General features: G+C 43.6%; 1 protein-coding gene across 5 annotated transcripts in view; it reads left to right on the top strand.

Annotated features, from left to right (window-relative positions):
• casp7 (caspase 7, apoptosis-related cysteine peptidase) overlaps positions 1-20,700 on the top strand; it is a 37,015-nt gene that overhangs the window by 10,115 nt on the left and 6,200 nt on the right. For 2 of the 5 annotated variants that reach the window (XM_046356520.1, XM_046356519.1), the window contains exons 2-4: positions 401-510; positions 12,915-13,066; positions 13,953-14,081. In XM_046356520.1, the coding sequence (XP_046212476.1) occupies positions 401-510; positions 12,915-13,066; positions 13,953-14,081 (391 nt within the window). Of the gene's footprint in view, positions 1-400; positions 511-11,064; positions 11,320-11,675; positions 11,852-12,914; positions 13,067-13,952; positions 14,082-20,700 lie in introns of those variants that run through there. The other 3 variants (XM_046356524.1, XM_046356521.1, XM_046356522.1) reach the window with 3 other exon arrangements.

Raw genomic sequence — 20,700 nt, 5'->3', positions numbered from 1 at the left:
CTAATGCAGCAGGCGTAAAAGAAACAGAACCCCTGGGCTGATAGTTTCAACCTGATTGGATAAAGCCGATACATAACATTCGGGATTAGCGTTTAGCCACTAGTAGCATGCCTGCTCATTAAATAATGAAGACAGGCACGAATTAAGCATTTAAATACGTTGAGGAATTCCAAGCCTATGGAGAATGTTTTAGGTACAGTGGGGCAAAAAAGTATTTAGTCAGCCACCAATTGTGCAAGTTCTCCCACTTAAAAAGACGAGAGGCCTGTAATTTTCATTTTTTTTTTCAAATCCTGGAATGTAGCTTTAATGAATAGGCCCAGCTGGAGCTATGTAAGAAATATAATTTATGTTATTTCTGTTTATATAAATTGGCTGATGTTTTGTGTGTGTGACATAGATGGCGGCAGAAGAACCTGATGTTACTCAGCTAGAGGGAGAAGTCCAGGAGCTTGAAGATGTAACAGATGCCAAACCTGACCGAAAGGGAAGATTCCTCCTCTTTGGATTGTGAGTACCTTGTCCAAAAGACATGAGAGGTGCATGTTTCAACAGTCTTACCCTGGCAGAGCTATACACTACATGCAAGGACTCACTAGAATCATATTTTGAAGCTACACATAAACAACGGATTTAAGCTATACAATCTTAAATTTGGGGTTTTAAGGTAGGACAGTGGTACTTAACTCATAAGGCATTTATAATATTAAGATATTATGCCTGTCTAGGCCTGTAAAATGAACTATAAAAACATGAATGAAATTCAATTAACAGACTTTTCGGACTGATATTTAACTGAGTAATAATTTTAAAATCTATATTTAATGGTCGACCAACAGCCAGAATCAAGAACAGCCTATTAAAAAAAGTAGAAGCATAACATTTAAGAGTGTTAATGTTCAGACTATTGAAAGTCTGTTGGTGCAAATGAAAAAAATATATAAAAATAGTGTTTCAATAAATTAGTGAAGGGGGAAGAAGTGTATCCATGTGTATCCATGTGTGATATGTGATTTCCCCCTCAACCAGTTTTCACCACAAGGGGGTGCTACAAACCTTATCTACTGCTTTCAGTGCAGGTTACGTGCAATTAAACAGACCTGTGTTCAAATACTTGCATATTTAAGTATTTGTATTGTAAATACTTATTTTCTGTGTATTTTAGTATTTTCAAATCATGTGGCCGAATCAACTACAGTACTTCTAGGCCAAGTTGAAGTACTTTGAGACATACAATTAGAACCCACACATGCATACAAAATCATGTAAGTGCATGACTTTCTAAAAGGGAGGCTGCAGAGTTTAACAAAATACTTTTAAGCCAGTAGTTTTGAAAGTAGCGCTAGAGCCAAAAAGTGTCCTCGAAACACGTGACGTTGTACAAAATTTTTCATGTCATTGTTCTCGAGCCATGCAGAGTGTGCAATAAGAGAGTAAAAACATTTTGTCTTTTCAAATCAGTAGACTAAATGACAATCATTTACAAAATGAAGCAAGAGATTTTGTTTGCTGGCCAGGGCCTAATTGCCTTCCATGAGTGAATGTGATTATGTACATTTATACAATGGAAAAGTTATACTTTTTATGTTTGCATCAAATACCCTACTCCTTGAAAGTTGTGTATTGATTATACAGTGCCTTCAGAAAGTATCGTTCACTTATCAAATCCACTTCAATCAGTGTAGATGTAGGAGAGGACACAGGTTGAAGAAGGATTTAAAAGGTTTTAAAAGGGTGAATAGGCAAGACAAAAGATTTGTGCCTTTGAACGGGGTATGGTAGTAGGTGCCTAGTGGTTAGAGCGTTGGGACAGTAACGGAAAGTTTGCTTGATCGAATCCCCGAGTTGACAAGGTACAAATCTGTCGTTCTGCCCCTGAACAAGGCAGTTAACCCACTGTTCCCCGGTAGGCTGTCATATTAAAATAAACATTTGTTTTGAACTGACTTGCCTAGTTAATTAAAGGTTAAAAAATTTTTTTTTTAAAGGTGCTAGACGCACTGGTTTGTGTCGAGAACTGGAACGCTGCAGGGTTTTTCACACAAGTTTCCTGTGTCTATCAAAAATGGTCCACCACCCAAAGGACATGCAGCCAACTTGACACAACTGTGAGAAGCATTGGAGTCAACGTGGGCCAGCATCACTGTGGAATGCTTTTAACACTTTGTAGAGTCCATGCGCTGACTAATTGAGGCTACTCTGAGAGTAAAAGGGGGTGCAACGCAATATTAGGAAGGACTCAACATTGAGATGTAGAGTCCAAAATTGAAGGTTCAATAACTTTAAGTATAGCATGCTCATAAACATGTTTTTTTTAAATGAGATTGAGAAGTGTCAGTTCCTCCAGCAGTATAAAGGTTAAACCCTTGAGGCCATTTCCGAGATCCAGATTAAGTCCACTTCATGCTCAATGGAGATTTTACATTTTTAAATATTTTTCAGTTTCACATAACTGAAATGCATTAGGTCAGTAACTTTTATGATAAACCTTAAATCATCTCACAGCTACACAAACACAACACTCGTATAATCTACCTGGGGTATTGAAATCTGGGCCTAGGTTTGTGGCACATGCACAGATTGTTATTTGGAGATTTAGAAAATGGGAAAAGAAACCATGGAGGGCGAAGAGAAAATAACCCTAAACTTTGGCATAATTTAAAATAAATAAAAATGGATGTACCAATCCCAGAATGCACCTTTTAAAGCCTTAAAATGTTGATGGTGTTTTATTTGCATAAATAATATGCTATGTTGACGGAATTTTAAAGATTCAGTTAGGCCACATTTTATACGACAGTCCATCATTACTTTCAGACATGAAGGTCAGTCAATACGAAACATTTCAAGAACTTTTTGAAAGTTTCTTCAAGTGCAGTCGCAAAAACCATGAAGCGCTATGATGAAACTGGGTCTCATGAGGACCGCCACAGGAAAGGAAGACCCAGACTTACCTCTGCTGCAGAGGATAAGTTCATTAGAGTTAACTGCACATCAGATTGCAGCCCAAATAAATGCTTCACAGTAGGGATGGGCGATATGGCCAAAATCTCATATCCCGATATAGTTCATTTCATACAAAGGTACATATTGATACATCACATTTTCTGTAAATTCAATTAATAAATAGTTTAAATAAAATGACCACATGTAAAGGCCTATGTCTTACATTTTTAATTATACTCAACAAATAAAATGTACTTACTCGTATTTGATTATTTCTCATTTTATGTAGAACCTTTGTGCAAATTTTCAATTAAGCATGTATCAAAATATTAATGTATACAATCTAAAAATTCAATGGAAAACACTTAAACTATAGTTGCAAACCAAATTTAGGCCTAAAATATAAATATATATAGATATATACAAAATAAATTAGGGGGGGGGGGGGGGGGTCTTGCCTGTTTTGCAAGTTATTTTGGCATTAATATGTGTCACATTTCAATTTGCGTTTGGTACCTCACAAAACCCCCGTTTCTCGACAGTGTGAATTGGGGCCATGTCTTTGCAGATATGCGTTGTAACGGCAGCTATTATCTCCTTCCATCTTCGTGATTCTTTGCCATATGGTTTGCCACGGGCAAAAGCCTCTTGCAACGTTCTGAGTCGGGGGGTATGTTTTGAGCCCTCGGCTGTACTTCTTTGGGTCTCATCTGTAGACTCTCTCCGTACTGTTCCACATGATTCTTGCGTAGGTGGTAAAAGAGGTTAGTGGTGTTTTATCCTGTTGTCGGCCTGCGACATATTTTGCAGAGGATGATTTTCTGGTCCATGTCAGACTTCTCATACCCAAACCACATCCATGTGACCGAAGTAGCCCCTCTTTTAGGTACGAGCTCCGTGTCTCTGTGTCACGTTCACTCTCCTCCATGTTTGTTTGTGTTGCAAATCTCCTTCCACAAGGCACGTGTGGAAGAACACAAAGCGTTGTCCAATTGACAAAAAATATTGCTGTAAAGAGTGTGATTTGCGACACAATGAAACAAACGATAAAAAAACATCTATTGTTTCATATTATGCTCTATTGTTTATTTTGTTATGTTGCAAATCACACGCTTTACGGCAATATTTTTGGTTAATTGGACGACGCTTTGTGTCCACACGTGCCGAGTGGAAGGAAATTTTGCTTTGCTGGTGAGACTGTCTGATTTATTTAGAATTCAAGACACACTTAACCAGCATGTCTACCACAGCATTCTGCAGCGATACGCCATACCGTCTTCTTTGTGCTTAGTGGTACTATAATTTGTTCTTCAAAAGGACAATAGCCCAATACGCATCCAGGCTGTGTAAGGGCTATTTGACCAAGAAGGGGAGTGGAGCATTGGCTAATCCATAAGGAATCACCAAGTACTCGTAGTGGCCAGACATTGTGCTGAATGCCGTTCAGATTGTAGGAACTCCACCAGGTCCAGTCCAGTGAAAAACCGGGCCCCACGGAGCTGTTCGATGGCGGCCGGGAGAGGGTAGCGGTACTTGGTGGTGATGAAATTGAGACATCTGTAGTTTATGCACGGACGTAGACCTCCCTCTTTGACCACGAGGAAGAGGTGGGGCAGATGAAACCCTGTTGGAGAGCCTCCTGGATGTACTCTTCCATAGCCTTGGTTTCAGCCACCGACTGGGTAGACGCGGCTGCGCGGAGCAGTAGTTTCTGCTAGCAGGTTGATGGCACAGTCCCAGGGGTGATGAAGAGGGAAACATGTGGCGCGGGTCTTGGAGAAAACCTCTCAGAGATCCTGGTAAACATCTGCGATGTCGGCCTGGAGGGCAACCACAGGACTCTCAACTAACGTGGAACCACCGGGTAAGGGAAAGCAGGTCTTCCGACATCAGGGTGCCCAGGCAGTGATCTCCATCCTTGATTAGGAGATGGTGGGGTCGTGACGTTGGAGCCATGGGAAGTCGAGGATGGCTTTCTTGGTGAAGGGTCCCACAGTGATGGTGAGTGGTGCTGTGATGTGTGTGATTGTCCCGGATCCCAGTGGTCAACTATCTAGTGTTTGAACTTGTTAATTAAATTTCCTGCGGCACCGGAGTCCACTAGAGCTACAGAAACAACACATGAGGGACAGCCAGCCAGTGAAATTTAAACCAGAAAGGGTTTGGTGGAAAGTGATGATGGAATACTCACGCCTACCATGGCAAATGGATGATCACGGTGCCGTCCCTCAGCCCTCGTGGACCCCTGGTTGGGACGCACTGGACACCGTTGAAGCTGGTGCCCCTCCTGACCGCAATAGGGACAGAGCCCCAGCCATCTCCGACAGCATCGCTCTGCCACGGTGAGGTGTGTTGACCCTACCTCCTTGGGTTCAGGCTTTGTCTCAGGAAGGCCAAAGGAGGAGAGCGAGTTGCAATGGAGGTGCCGACGCTCCCGAAGAACATTATCCAGATGGATGGCCATCGTGATGAGTGCTTCCAATGAGGTTGTCTCGACACACCAGCTCCGTCTGGATCTCTTCGCGCTGTCCTCTTCTGAATAGGGTGCGGAGTGCCTGCTCATTTCATCTGCTGGAGGCTGTCATAGTCCGGGAGGTGAGTGCGTACTCTGCAGCGGTCTGGGCACAGGTACCACGTTCATCTGTACAAACGATAGTATGCAAGTATAAACGCCATGGGACCACAGACTTCATACCGCTCAGGAAGGAGAAGCGCTCTGTCTCCTAGAGATGAATGTACTTTGGTGCGAAAAGTGAAAACCAATCCCAGAACAGCAAAGGACCTTGTGAAGATGCTGGAGGAAACAGGTACAAAAGTATCTCTATCCACAGTAAAACGAGTCCCTACATCGACATAACCTGAAAGGCAGCTCAGCAAGGAAGAAGCCACTGCTCCAAAACCGCCATAAAAAAACTGTTTGCAACTGCACATGGGGACAAAGATCGTACTTTTTGGTGGAATGGCCTCTTGTCTGATGAATAAAAAATATGACTGTTTGGACATAATGACCACTGTTATGTTTGGAGGAAAAAGGGGGATGCTTGCAAGCCGAAGAACACCATCCCAACCGTGAAGCTTGGGGTGGCAGCATCATGTTGTGGGGGTGCTTTGCTGCAAGAGGGACTGGTGCACTTCACAAAATATATGGCATCATGAGGCAGGAAAATAATGTGGATATATTGAAGCAACATCTCAAGAGATTAGTCAGGAAGATAAAGCTTGGTCGCAAATGGGTCTTCCAAATGGACAATGACCCCAAGCATACTTCCATAGTTGTGGCAAAATGGCTTAAAGACAACAGTCAAAGTATTGGAGTGGCCATAACCAAAGCCCTGACCTCAATCCCATAGAAAATGTGCGAGCAGAACTGAAAAAGCATGTGCAAGCAAGGAGGCCTACAAACCTGTCTTAGTTGCACCAGCTCGGTCAGGAGGAACGGGCCAAAATTCACCAAAATTGTGGGAAGCTTGTGGAAGGCTACCCAAAACGTTTGACCCAAGTTAAGCATTTTAAAGGCAAAGCTACCAAATTCTAATTGAGTGTATGTAAACTTCTGACCCACTGGGAAAGTGATTAAAGAAATAAAAGCTGAAATAAAGAATTCTCTCTACTATTTTTCTGATATTGCACATTCTTAAAATAAAGTGGTGATCCTAACTGACCTAAAACAGGGATTTTTTTTACCAGGATTAAATGTCAGGAATTGTGAAAAACTGAGTTGAAATGTATTTGGCTAAGGTGTATGTAAACTTCCGACTTCAACTGTAGGTTTGTTCCCCACTTGCATCTGTGACCTTTGTAGTTTTAATCATGGACTAATCCACTGTGCCACAGTTAACATCCTCATGGTTTTTACATTCACCAGTCCTCTTCATTTCATGTTAAGTTTAGATGTTTCGACTTCCGTGCAAATGTACAGTACCAGTCAAAAGTTTGGACACCTACTCATTCAAGGGTTTTTCTTTATTTTTACTATTTTCTACATTGTGGAATAATAGTGAAGATATCAAAACTATGAAATAACACACATGGAATCATGTAGTAACCAAAAAAGTGTTAAACAAATCCAAATATATTGTATAATTGAGGTTGTTCAAAGTAGCCACCCGTTGCCTTGATGACAGCTTTGTACACGCTTGGCATTCTCTCAACCAGCATGTGGAGATTCCCACCGTGGTACCCACCGTGAAGCATGGAGGTGGAGGTGGTGTGGGGGTGCTTTGCTGGTGACACTGTCTGTGATTTATTTAAACTTCAAGCCACACTGAACCAGCATGGCTTCCAAAGCATTCTGCAGCAATACGCCATCTCATATGGTTCGGGCTTAGTGGGACGATCATCACTATCACGACCCAACACACCTCCAGGCTGCTTAATGGCTATTTGACCAAGAAGGAGAGTGATGGAGTGCTGCATCAGATGACATGGCCTTCCAATCACCAAATCCCAACCCAATTGATGAGTTGGACTGCAGAGTGAAGGAAAAGCAGCCAACAAGTGCTCAGCATATGTGGGAACTCCTTCAAGACTGTTGGAAAAGCATTCCAGGTGATACTGGTTGAGAGAATGTCAAGAGTGTACAAAGCTGTCATCAAGGCAAAGGATGGCTACTTTGAAGAATATAACATATATTTTGATTTGTTTAACACTTTTTGGTAACTTTTTTGGTTATTCTACAATGTAGAAAATAGTTAATGATGTCCAAAGTTTTGATTGGTACTGTATATTAACATGAATTTATTGCTTGCCAGATTTTGGTGACATGTCAATAGATATATGAAAATATCTACTAAGACATAGCAGTGAGACTTGAAATTCTTATCCTTTTTGTATAGATCCAACTCCATCCTGGTGGTGCAGTGTGCTAAGTACAGGGCTGGGAAGTAGCAGATCACGTAATCGATCAAGTAAAATCTCATTGATGACCTTCCTCAAGAAAGATGTAACTAAGTTTGGGCAATAGCCTAATAAAATATTATGATGTAAGTGAACTCAGCAAAAAAAGAAACGTCCCTTTTTCAGGACCATGTCTTTCAAATTTCGTAAAAATCCAAATAACTTCACAGATTTACATTATAAAGGTTTAAAAAAAATGTCTTCCATGCTTGTTCAATGAACCATAAACAATTAATGAACATGCACCTGTGGTACGGTCGTTAAAACACTAACGGCTTACAGACGGTAGGCAATTAAGGTCAAAGTTATAAAAGGCTAGGACACTAAAGAGGCCTTTCTACAGACTCTGAAAACACCAAGAAAAACGCCCATGGTCCCTGCTCATCTGCGTGAACATGCCTTAGGCATGCTGCAAAGGAGGCATGAGGACTGCAGATGTGGCCAATAAATTGCATTGTCTGTACTATGAGACACCTAAGACGGCGCTACAGGGAGACAGGAAGGATAGCTGATTGTCCTTGCAGTGGCAAACCACGTGTAACAACACCTGCACAGGATCGGTACATCCGAAAATCATAACTGCGGGACAGGTACAGTATGGCAACAACAACTCCAAGAGTTAAACCAGGAACGCACAATCCCACCATCAGTGCTCAGACTGTCCGCAATAGGCTGAAAGGCTGGACTGAGGGCTTGTAGGCCTGTTGTAAGGCAGGTCCTCACCAGACATCACCGGCAACAACGTCGCCTATAGGCACAAAATCGCTGGACCAGGCAGGACTGGCAAAAAGTGCTTTTCACTGACTAATCGCGGTTTTGTCTCATTTACATTTACATTTAAGTCATTTAGCAGACGCTCTTATTCAGAGCGACTCACCAGGGGTGATGGTCGGATTCGCGGTTATCGTCGAAGGAATGAGCGCTACACCGAGTCCTGTACTCTGGAGCGGGATCGGTTTGGAGGTGGAGGGTACGTAATGGTCTGGGGTGGTGTGTCACAGCATCATCGGACTGAGCTTGTTGTCATTGCAGGCAATCACAATGCTGAGCGTTACAGGGAAGACATCCTCCTCCCTCATGTGGTACCCTTCCTGCAGGCTCATCCTGACATGACCCTCCAGCATGATAATGCCACCAGCCATACTGCTCGCTCTGTGTGTGATTTCCTGCAAGGCAGGAATGTCAGTGTTCTGCCATAGCCAGTGAAGAGGCCGGATCTCAATCCCATTGCGCACTTCTGGAACCTGTTGGATCGGAGGGCGAGGGCTAGGGCCATTCCCCCCCCCCCCAGAAATTGTCCGGGAACTTGCAGGTGCCTTGGCGGAAGAGGGGTAACATCTCACAGCAAGAACTGGCAAATCTGGTGCAGTCCATGAGGAGGAGATACACTGCAATACTTAATGCAGCTGGTGGCCACATCAGAGACTGACTGTTACTTAATAATAATAATAATAATATATGCCATTTAGCAGACGCTTTTATCCAAAGCGACTTACAGTCATGTGTGCATACATTCTACGTATGGGTGGTCCCGGGGATCGAACCCACTACCCTGGCGTTACAAGATTTTGACCCCCCCCCCCCCCCCCCTTTGTTCAGGGACACAATATTCAATTTCTGTTAGTCACATGTCTGTGGAACTTGTTCAGTTTGTCTTAGTTGTTGAATCTTGTTATGTTCATACAAATATTTACGCATGTTAAGTTTGCTGAAAATAAACGCAGTTCACAGTGAGAGGATGTTTCTTTTTTGATGAGTTTAGATTAAATTGCCATATGTAGGCTATGCTTGTAAATTAAGTAACTTCCTATAATGTTACACTACACATCAATATTAACAGGACATTGCAGTAATGTTTTCAGAACCACTTCCATTGTCAATACTGTATGTTCTTAGAACATTATTGGTAACGGCATAACATTAAAGAATAACTTATTGGGGTGTCCCTTGATGGAGCGTTTTTCGGTCTTAAAAATGGCAGATTTGCTACAATATGTTGGGCAGCATCCATAGACATAATGGGAGGTTCCAATATTGTTTTCTTATAACCACTCATTGTATTCTGGCAATATCTGAAGTATATTGAGGGAACATTTTTGGAACAGTCAGAACATCGCTCTAACTTTGAGAGTATTATAGGTATGTTCTGGGCTTGTTGATATAGGTGTCTTGCATGACATCTCCATCAGCATAAGCAGAACATTCTAGTAATGTTTTCTCATAACCAATTTCATTGAATCTAGGCATGATCGCCGAAGTATGTTTAGGGAACGTTTTTTTTAACGTCATGTCCTAACATCACACTATAACTTTGAGAGTATTGTGGGAATATTCCCTGCTGGTTGGTAAGGGTGTTTTGAATATCATCTCCATCAGCAAAACACTCCAATGATTTCTCAGAACCACTTCTATATCTCCCACTTTTTGTTGCGGAAATGATGTTTGAACAACATCACTGGAACATTGTGCTATAACATTCCATGGTTACCTAATAATACACTTAGGGGAATGTTCTGTGGTTATATATGAATGTTCCAAGGATTGCCTATTTAATGTCAAATGTTTTCTTAGTAAAAAAGAAAAAGTAAAAAAGAAAAAGAAAAAAGGTGTTATCAAAAACATTATTGGGATGTTAGGGTTTGATCTAACTAGAAATGAATGGGAATGTTAGCTAATGTCCTGGGAATGTTCCCGGCTTGCTGGGTAGCTATCTGCGTCCGCATTGTGTCCGTCTCTGTCATGTTATTTTTCAAGAGCACAATTCCCGCTCACATTTAAGCCCTGAATACTGAAATTCTTGATTTGTTGCGAGGATTTTTGGTCTATAGAGCACCCCTCTCCCCTTTTCAAAGTGTCCCAAAAAATCTACCATGTTACCCAGACCTAGTGCTGTTCCCTAGACTACCCCACTTATGGATGTAGCTAGTCTGCTGTTTATAACCATACGGTAACCTATAGTCTGTTATACAGTTTGACCACATATACAGGAACTACTAATAACCATACAGTATAGCTTGTTAATAATCGTGATTTGTGTGTGTGTGTGTGTGTGTGTGTGTGTGTGTGTGTGTGTGTGTGTGTGTGTGTGTGTGTGTGTGTGTGTGTGTGTGTGTGAGAGAGAGAGAGAGAGAGGCTGATTCTGTGCTTGTCAGCAGCCATAAAGGCTACGTGCTGCCCTGCCTGACCCCCGCAGAGTGTGCAGGGTCATTTGAATAGGCCTTTAGAAAACTCTGGTTTGGTGTGGTGGCTGCTGACTCAGGGAGCTACAGTGCGCCTCCCCAGTGCACGCAGGCCAAGTCCAGTGTCTATAGAGTATAGTGAGCATGTCCGGATCCTAGTGCACACCAACCGCTCCGTACACCCCAAAAAATCAACACCTCGAGGTTTAGAGAAGGCAAAAAAACTCAAAAAGGAGCGAGACAAGAGGAGCAACGTATTTCAGATGCAGAGTGGCGTGGCGCTTAATGAGGAACCCAGGTAAGGGACTCCTCCCACCCCCACAGTGCCACAGAGGCAGGGCTCTTTGCCCACTCTCGGACCACTGCTAGGCATTCTGGCACCATGAGGTAGGGGGTGGGGGGCGATGGAAAAGTTCTGGATCACATGTGGGGTATAGTATGGCCTGTTTGGCCATTTCTGTGTCTGCGTGCATGTGAGCGTGCATGTGCGCGTGCGTCTGAGTATGGGGTTCCATTGTTGCAGTTCTTGGGTAACCTGATGACTAGGCTCTTCTAGAACACATGCTGATATTGTGAGCCCAATGGGCTACTGTGGCCTACCTATCTGGATGGGTCCTTTAAAGAATGGAAATATGACAGGTCTGTGAGAATTGTCACTCGGGAAGATTTACTCTGTCGGGGACATACTTTGATTCACTTATGACTTCTTAATACCCGAGCTAGCTGAACATGTTGTAACTTTATAATTCACCTGCCAGTGGATTACTTCAACAGATTTGGCCATGACATTAATGCCTCATTTGAAAATGTACGTGCTCAATGGTCTCTGAGTAAGTGGTTCAAGGATGTTTTTGATTCTCATGAATTCTGTGTGTTTGGATGACTTTTTGGCATTCCTGATTTGTTGAAGTCACCAGAATGTTTTGAAAAATGTTAGCTTGTCTAATGTTGAAGTAATCAAAGGAGTTGTGTCAAGTTAGCCTTTTCTCAAGGAAGCAGGGCATTCTCTGGATTACCTACTTCCCCAGAAATAGCCTGGAGTAAGAATACCGTTTTTACGGATGTCTCGCTCTTATATCAAGGTCTGATATTTTTAAATCCTTGGTTTTATGTTGAATACAGTGAGGGTCAATAATGTATATATTTTTTCAGTAGTGTGTCATGTCTAATGATTATAAAGTGGCATGTATTTTCTTTAAGAATGCCCTGTGTTTATGTGGGTACTGTTTGAAGGTGTACTGTTCTATCTAGTGCTTAAAACCTTTTTTAAGATTCACCCTTTGAAAGTGATGCCAAATTCTCTTTGCAAAGGAATTTTGTTGAGTTGTTTACCAGAGGTTATAGACGTAGGCCTGTCCAAACAAGTTGGTCTGTTGGTGCCAGTAATACAAACCATAAGTCAGTCACTATAATACATTTGATGTAACTTTACCTGAAACATTTATCCAGGCACCAATGGATACCTATGTGTCGTCTTTGTCATCACTAGCAGGCTTCCACTGGTTACGTAGCCCTGCACCTTGAGGCTGCTGCCCTATATACATAGACTTGGAATCACTGGCAACTTTAATCATGTTTAAATAATGTTTTACATACTCATGTGTATATACCGTATTCTATTCTACTGTATTTCAGTCAATGCCACTCCGACATTGAGCAATTCCATCATTTGACTTTTAAATTTGTGCGTATTGTTATATACAGTTGAAGCTAGGAACACAAGCATTTTGCTACACCCGCAATAACATCTGCTGAAGGTGTATTTACATGTTTTTTACCTTCTATTTAACTAGGCAAGCCCCAAGTGTTAATTAGGGAGCCCCAAGTGTGACCAATACAATTTGATTGAATTAACCTCTTTTTTTTTCTTTTCTCTCTGTCCCTATGGCTCAGTAAGAAGAATAAGGATGGCAAGACGCGGGAGCAGGACTACTCTTCTGAAAGCCATTACAGAATCGTTTCACCAACATTCCAGTATAAGATGAGCCACCAGCGAGTGGGCAAGTGCATCATAATCAACAACAAGAACTTTGACGAAAAGACTGGTATGGCATCACCTTTTATGTTGACTTGCATACATGGTTGTCTAACACTTTTATACTAATATATTTATGTAACGCAGTTACTCTTTATAAGATTGTTAATTTCCACTCAGGGCTCCAGACTACGACCATTTAGTCGCATTTTGCTTTGCTGAATTGGTCACACCAGTGCAAGCCTCACATTCTACCTGGTTACCTCAATCAGAACATTCCATTTTTTTGGTCAAACATTAAGGTGCATTAACGTCATGATTCCTGTAATGAAAGTGTCTGCCCTGCCACTGTGCCTGTTTCACTGGGGCCGGCTGCTGTAATGCGGGAGCCTCGCACATTCTCTCCCCCCCCCAACCCCCCCCCTCGTGCACCCTGAAAAATGCATTCTGATTGTGTAACATTTGCGGGAAAAAACGCTACTTTGGAAGTTAACTACCTGATAAAGAGAGGTGGATCTCAGCTTTCTGAAACGCTATTTTGGACAGTAAAATATATATATTTTTAAATACAGGATTGTCAACTCAATTCATGACAATCACTGGATTAGGTTGAATATCAACATTTCTTGAGTCATACATTGCTGATTGGACATAGTATTCAAGAAATAAGTTGTTACATCTAACATCTCGGTATTCTATGACACATCTTGAAAGACTTTTTAATGACTTTATAAGGTGATTACTCTTATTGTTTCTATTGCGTGACGCTGCAATTTTGTTTATTTTTGGGTGCGACCAAATTTTGGGCTCGTGCCACCAGTGCCAATAGGGGAAAATGTTAGTCTGGAGCCCTGCCTTTTGATATAGCTTGATTTTAGTGGCCTATTGTATAACACTGTGTAAGCTATACTCTGCACATGTAGAGTACAGTGAATGCTGTTCATATTGTCTGTCAGGGATGAATGTACGCAATGGCACGGATCGAGACGCAGGCGAACTGTTTAAGTGCTTTAAGAGCCTGGGCTTCGACGTCTGCATCTACAACGACCAGACGTGTGAGAAGATGGAGCGTCTTCTCCGAGAGGGTGAGTACATATTGTCTGTAGGCCTGACATCCATCCGTATCTATTCTAGGGGCGACTTCAGTGAGAGTACTGTCTCACTGTCACCTCCCCTACAGTTCCAAGTATCTATTCTAGGGGCGAATTCAGTGAGAGTACCCTGTCTCACTGTCACCCCCCCTACAGTTCCATACATTTTCAAACAGGGCACCAACACCATCACATTCTCTTTTAGTGCTGTTTAGCGCTGACCCAATTCAGTCGACTGGTCGATTTCTTTAGACAAGCAGTAGGGGGGGAAAAAATATTTATAATACTGGTGTACAAGACACCACTCAGACAGGCGCGAATCAGAGAGGACTGATCCATTTGTGGAGTCCATGGGGATGGCACAGTCCATCAGACTAAAACATGTGCTCCTGAAATGTTATATGGTTATTATGTAAGAACAGTGGTGCAACACTGACATTATTTTATAACAAATGCGCTTTCTCCCGCGTTGGACAGTGGTCGGTTCTGAAACGCATCAGTGCGCTGTTGAAATGGCGCCTTTTCCTGGACCATGTTGCTATGTGCATAATAGCCAAGTTAACCAGGGGAGGCAGCAGTGGAGTTAGGAGACGAGAAAACAGCCCGTGCCTTAATTGTCTTTGGAAAGTGAGGAGAGAAGAAACCCCAACATAATTAGGTCTATAATCAACAGCCTAACTGTTAAATGTGCCTGGCTTTATACATCATCCATAGACAGTTGCAGTCGGAAGTTTGCATACACTTGGGTTGGAGTCATTAAAACTCGTTTTTCAACCACTCCACATCTCTTGTTAACAAACTATAGTTTTCGCAAGTCGGTTAGGACATCTACTTTGTGCATGACAAGTAATTTTTCCATCAATTATTTACAGACAGATTATTTCACTTATAATTCACTGTATCACAATTCCAGTGGGTCAGAAGTTTACATACACTAAGTTGACTGTGCCTTTAATTAAACAGCTTGGAAAATTCCAGAAAATGATGTCATGGCTTTAGAAGTTTCTGATAGGCTAATTGACATCATTTGAGTCAATTGGAGGTGGACCTGTGGATGTATTTCAAGGCCTACCTTCAAACTCGGTGCCTCTTTGCTTGACGACATGGGAAAATCAAAAGCCAAGACCTCAGAAAAAAAATTGTAGACCTCCATAAGTCTGGTTCATCCTTGAGAACATTGTCCAAATGCCTGAAGGTACCACGTTCATCTGTACAAACAATAGTACGCAAGTATAAACACCATGGGACCACGCAGCCGTCATACCGCTCAGGAAGGAGACGCATTCTGTCTCCTAGAGATGAACGTACTTTGGTGCGAAAAGTGCAAATCGATTCCAGAACAAAAGCAAAGGACCTTGTGAAGATGCTGGAGGAAACAAGTACAAAAGTATCTCTATCCACAGTAAAAACGAGTCCTATATCGACATGACCTGAAAGTCCACTCAGCAAGGAAGAAGCCGCCACTGCTCCAAAACCGCCATAAAAAAGCCAGACTACGGTTCGCCACTGCACATGGGGACAAAGATCGTCGTTTTTGGAGAAATGTCCTCTGGTCTGATGAAACAAAAATTAGGCTGTTTGGCCATAATGACCATCATTATGTTTGGAGGAAAAAGAGGGAGGCTTGCAAGCCAAAGAACACCATCCCAACTGTGAAGCACTTCCAAAGTTGTGGCAAAATGGCTTAAGGATAACAAAGTCAAGGTATTGGAGTGGCCATCACAAAGCCCTGACCTCAATCGTATAGCACATTTGTGGGCAGAACTGAAAAGCTTGTGTGAGCAAGGAGGCCTACAAACCTGACTCGGTTACACCAGCTCTGTCAGGAGGAATGGGCCAAAATTCATCCAACTTATTGTGGGAAGCTTGTGGAAGGCTACCCAAAACATTTGACCCAAGTTAAACAATTTAAAGGCAATGCTACCAAATGCTAATTGAGTGTATGTTAACTTCTGACCCACTGGGAATGTGATGAAAGAAGTAAAATCCTAAAACAGGGAATTTGTACTAGGATTAAATGTCTGGATTTGTGATACACCTTAGCCAAATACATTTAAACTCAGTTTATGTAAACTTCTGACTTTAACTGTGCATCTACAAAAATAAGACAGATCCTGCTTATGTTGCCTGTTTTAGTATTTGTTTAATAGCCTACTGAGTCCTTGAGCAACAAGTCTAATGTAACCACATGTCAGATAAACAATTTCACAAATTCAGCTGTTTTTAATATTTGTTGTGCTGTAATAAAGTCGAGTTTTTTCCCCTCTGGTGTTGCTTAGAATTGATTTAGTGTTTACACTGTTCCAAATGGGTATTTATTATTATTATTATAATTAAAATAATAACCCTCCTTTTTCCTTGATCATCTCCTTATTTTATGATGATGACATCACTATAATATATTATAATAAGTAATTTATTATAATGATCATCAGTAGGCCTAAGAGCGCATCCTGTTTAATCCTGTCTTAATACTGGAATTAACTTAGGCCTATATCAATCAATCATTTACGAGTCATTCATGATTTGAAATGCAATCAAGCATTTTAGTTTTAAAATAAAATAACAAAGCGACCTATTGAATAATTAGCGTAAACAATAAATAGGCCTAAACCGTTCCATTTCAGAATTTGCATACACGACTGAATGCGACTACAAACAGTCTTTGCTGTCCTAAAGGTTTTACAAAAAAAACGTTACAACAGACTCTGGCACACTTATTTATTTTGTGTTTAATTGATAAATGATATTGTAACCTAACAGCACCTGTATGACAAGCACTCAGCGCTGGCTCCTTACTTTATTTTTCTTGGTCTCCAGTATTTTCCACAACAAAGTCACATTTACTCCCCTTTTAACGCCTGAGCAACCAGTAAACATTCCCCCGTTTTGAGTTTATTTATCATGTCTGCATCCGTTTTGCTGTCACGTGTTACGTGTTCAGAGTTTATAACCAATTTATTGATGTGATTATGATAGGCTATAGGTCAGGCCCTATTGGTCACGTGCATGCAATGTGTACACCTGTCACGTAAAGAGAGCAAGGGTTGAGGGAATAGGGAATGTTTTTGTTTAAATTAGGGATTTCGGTAACAACTTTTCAGTCCGAAAGGCTGTAATTATGTTGCAGCTTCAGCAACATGGGATACACACTGATGTTCGCTACAGCAGGGAGGAAAGAGAGACAATGGGTTCTAGTCAGTCACTCACTGCCTTTAAAAATAAATATATTTTTTTAACCACAGTGCTTTTTAACACAGCGCTGCAAGTCTAAGCCTGACACAATCAAATCAATTGCGGTCGGACTCCCTCTAGTACATTTACATTACATTTAAGTCATTTAGCAGACGCTCTTATCCAGAGCGACTTACAAATTGGTGCATTCACCTTATGACATCCAGTGGAACAACCACTTTACAATAGTGCATCTAAATATTTTAAGGGGGGGGGGGGGGATGAGAAGGATTACTTTATCCTATCCTAGGTATTCCTTAAAGAGGTGGAGTTTCAGGTGTCTCCGGAAGGTGGTGATTGACTCCGCTGTCCTGGCGTCGTGAGGGAGTTTGTTCCACCATTGGGGGGGCCAGAGCAGCGAACAGTTTTGACTGGGCTGAGCGGGAACTGTACTTCCTCAGTGGTAGGGAGGCGAGCAGGCCAGAGGTGGATGAACGCAGTGCCCTTATTTGGGTGTAGGGCCTGATCAGAGCCTGGAGGTACTGAGGTGCCGTTCCCCTCACAGCTCCGTAGGCAAGCACCATGGTCTTGTAGCGGATGCGAGCTTCAACTGGAAGCCAGTGGAGAGAGCGGAGGAGCGGGGTGACGTGAGAGAACTTGGGAAGGTTGAACACTAGACGGGCTGCGGCGTTCTGGATGAGTTGTAGGGGTTTAATGGCACAGGCAGGGAGCCCAGCCAACAGCGAGTTGCAGTAATCCAGAAGGGAGATGACAAGTGCCTGGATTAGGACCTGCGCCGCTTCCTGTGTGAGGCAGGGTCGTACTCTGCGGATGTTGTAGAGCATGAACCTACAGGAACGGGCCACCGCCTTGATGTTAGTTGAGAACGACAGGGTGTTGTCCAGGATCACGCCAAGGCGCTCTGGGAGGAGGACACAATGGAGTTGTCAACCGTGATGGCGAGATCATGGAACGGGCAGTCCTTCCCCGGGAGGAAGAGCAGCTCCGTCTTGCCGAAGTTCAGCTTGAGGTGGTGATCCGTCATCCACACTGATATGTCTGCCAGACATGCAGAGATGCGATTCGCCACCTGGTCATCAGAAGGGGGAAAGGAGAAGATTAATTGTGTGTCGTCTGCATAGCAATGATAGGAGAGACCATGTGAGGTTATGACAGAGCCAAGTGACTTGGTGTATAGCGAGAATAGGAGAGGGCCTAGAACAGAGCCCTGGGGGACACCAGTGGTGAGAGCGCGTGGTGAGGAGACAGATTCTCGCCACGCCACCTGGTAGGAGCGACCTGTCAGGTAGGACGCAATCCAAGCATGGGCCACGCCGGAGATGCCCAACTTGGAGAGGGTGGAGAGGAGGATCTGATGGTTCACAGTATCGAAGGCAGCCGATAGGTCTAGAAGGATGAGAGCAGAGGAGAGAGAGTTAGCTTTAGCGGTGCGGAGCGCCTCCGTGATACAGAGAAGAGCAGTCTCAGTTGAATGACTAGTCTTGAAACCTGACTGATTTGGATCAAGAAGGTCATTCTGAGAGAGATAGCGGGAGAGCTGACCAAGGACGGCACGTTCAAGAGTTTTGGAGAGAAAAGAAAGAAGGGATACTGGTCTGTAGTTGTTGACATCGGAGGGATCGAGTGTAGGTATTTTCAAAGGGGTGCAACTCTCGCTCTCTTGAAGACGGAAGGGACGTAGCCAGCGGTCAGGGATAAGTTGATGAGCGAGGTGAGGTAAGGGAGAAGGTCTCCGGAAATGGTCTGGAGAAGAGAGGAGGGGATAGGGTCGAGCGGGCAGGTTGTTGGGCGGCCGGCCGTCACAAGACGCGAGATTTCATCTGGAGAGAGAGGGGAGAAAGAGGTCAGAGCACAGGGTAGGGCAGTGTGAGCAGAACCAGCGGTGTCGTTTGACTTAGCAAACGAGGATCGCATGTCGTCGACCTTCTTTTCAAAATGGTTGACGAAGTCATCTGCAGAGAGGGAGGAGGAGGGGGGGGGAGGAGGATTCAGGAGGGAGGAGAAGGTGGCAAAGAGCTTTCTAGGGCTAGAGGCAGATGCTTGGAATTTAGAGTGGTAGAAAGTGGCTTTAGCAGCAGAGACAGAGGAGGAAAATGTAGAGAGGAGGGAGTGAAAGGATGCCAGGTGCGCAGGGAGGCGAGTTTTCCTCCATTTCCGCTCGGCTGCCCGGAGCCCTGTTCTGTGAGCTCGCAATGAGTCATCAAGCCACGGAGCGGGAGGGGAGGACCGAGCCGGCCTGGAGGATAGGGGACATAGAGAGTCAAAGGATGCAGAAAGGGAGGAGAGGAGGGTTGAGGAGGCAGAATCAGGAGATAGGTTGGAGAAGGTTTGAGCAGAGGGAAGAGATGATAGGATGGAAGAGGAGAGAGTAGCGGGGGAGAGAGAGCGAAGGTTGGGACGGCGCGATACCATCCGAGTAGGGGCAGTGTGGGAAGTGTTGGATGAGAGCGAGAGGGAAAAGGATACAAGGTAGTGGTCGGAGACTTGGAGGGGAGTTGCAATGAGGTTAGTGGAAGAACAGCATCTAGTAAAGATGAGGTCGAGCGTATTGCCTGCCTTGTGAGTAGGGGGGGAAGGTGAGAGGGTGAGGTCAAAAGAGGAGAGGAGTGGAAAGAAGGAGGCAGAGAGGAATGAGTCAAAGGTAGATGTGGGGAGGTTAAAGTCGCCCAGAACTGTGAGAGGTGAGCCGTCCTCAGGAAAGGAGCTTATCAAGGCATCAAGCTCATTGATGAACTCTCCGAGGGGACCTGGAGGGCGATAAATGATAAGGATGTTAAGCTTGAAAGGGCTGGTAACTGTGACAGCATGAAATTCAAAGGAGGCGATAGACAGATGGGTAAGGGGAGAAAGAGAGAATGACCACTTGGGAGAGATAAGGATCCCGATGCCACCACCCCGCTGACCAGAAGCTCTCGGGGTGTGCGAGAACACGTGGGCGGACGAAGAGAGAGCAGTAGGAGTAGCAGTGTTATCTGTGGTGATCCATGTTTCTGTCAGTGCCAAGAAGTCGAGGGACTGGAGGGAGGCATAGGCTGAGATGAACTCTGCCTTGTTGGCTGCAGATCGGCAGTTCCAGAGGCTACCGGAGACCTGGAACTCCACGTGGGTCGTGCGCGCTGGGACCACCAGATTAGGGTGGCAGCGGCCACGCGGTGTGGAGCGTTTGTATGGTCTGTGCAGAGAGGAGAGAACAGGGATAGACAGACACATAGTTGACAGGCTACAGAAGAGGCTACGCTAATGCAAGGAGATTGGAATGACAAGTGGACTACACGTCTCGAATGTTCAGAAAGTTAAGCTTACGTAGCAAGAATCTTATTGACTAAAATTATTAAAATGATACAGTACTGCTGAAGTAGGCTAGCTGGCAGTGGCTGCGTTGTTGACTTTGTAGGCTAGCTGGCAGTGGCTGCGTTGT

This window comes from Oncorhynchus gorbuscha, linkage group LG07 (genome assembly GCF_021184085.1).
Source record: "Oncorhynchus gorbuscha isolate QuinsamMale2020 ecotype Even-year linkage group LG07, OgorEven_v1.0, whole genome shotgun sequence".
NCBI classification, from domain to species: Eukaryota; Metazoa; Chordata; class Actinopteri; order Salmoniformes; family Salmonidae; genus Oncorhynchus; species Oncorhynchus gorbuscha.
This window is presented reverse-complemented; position numbering and strand designations above follow the sequence as displayed.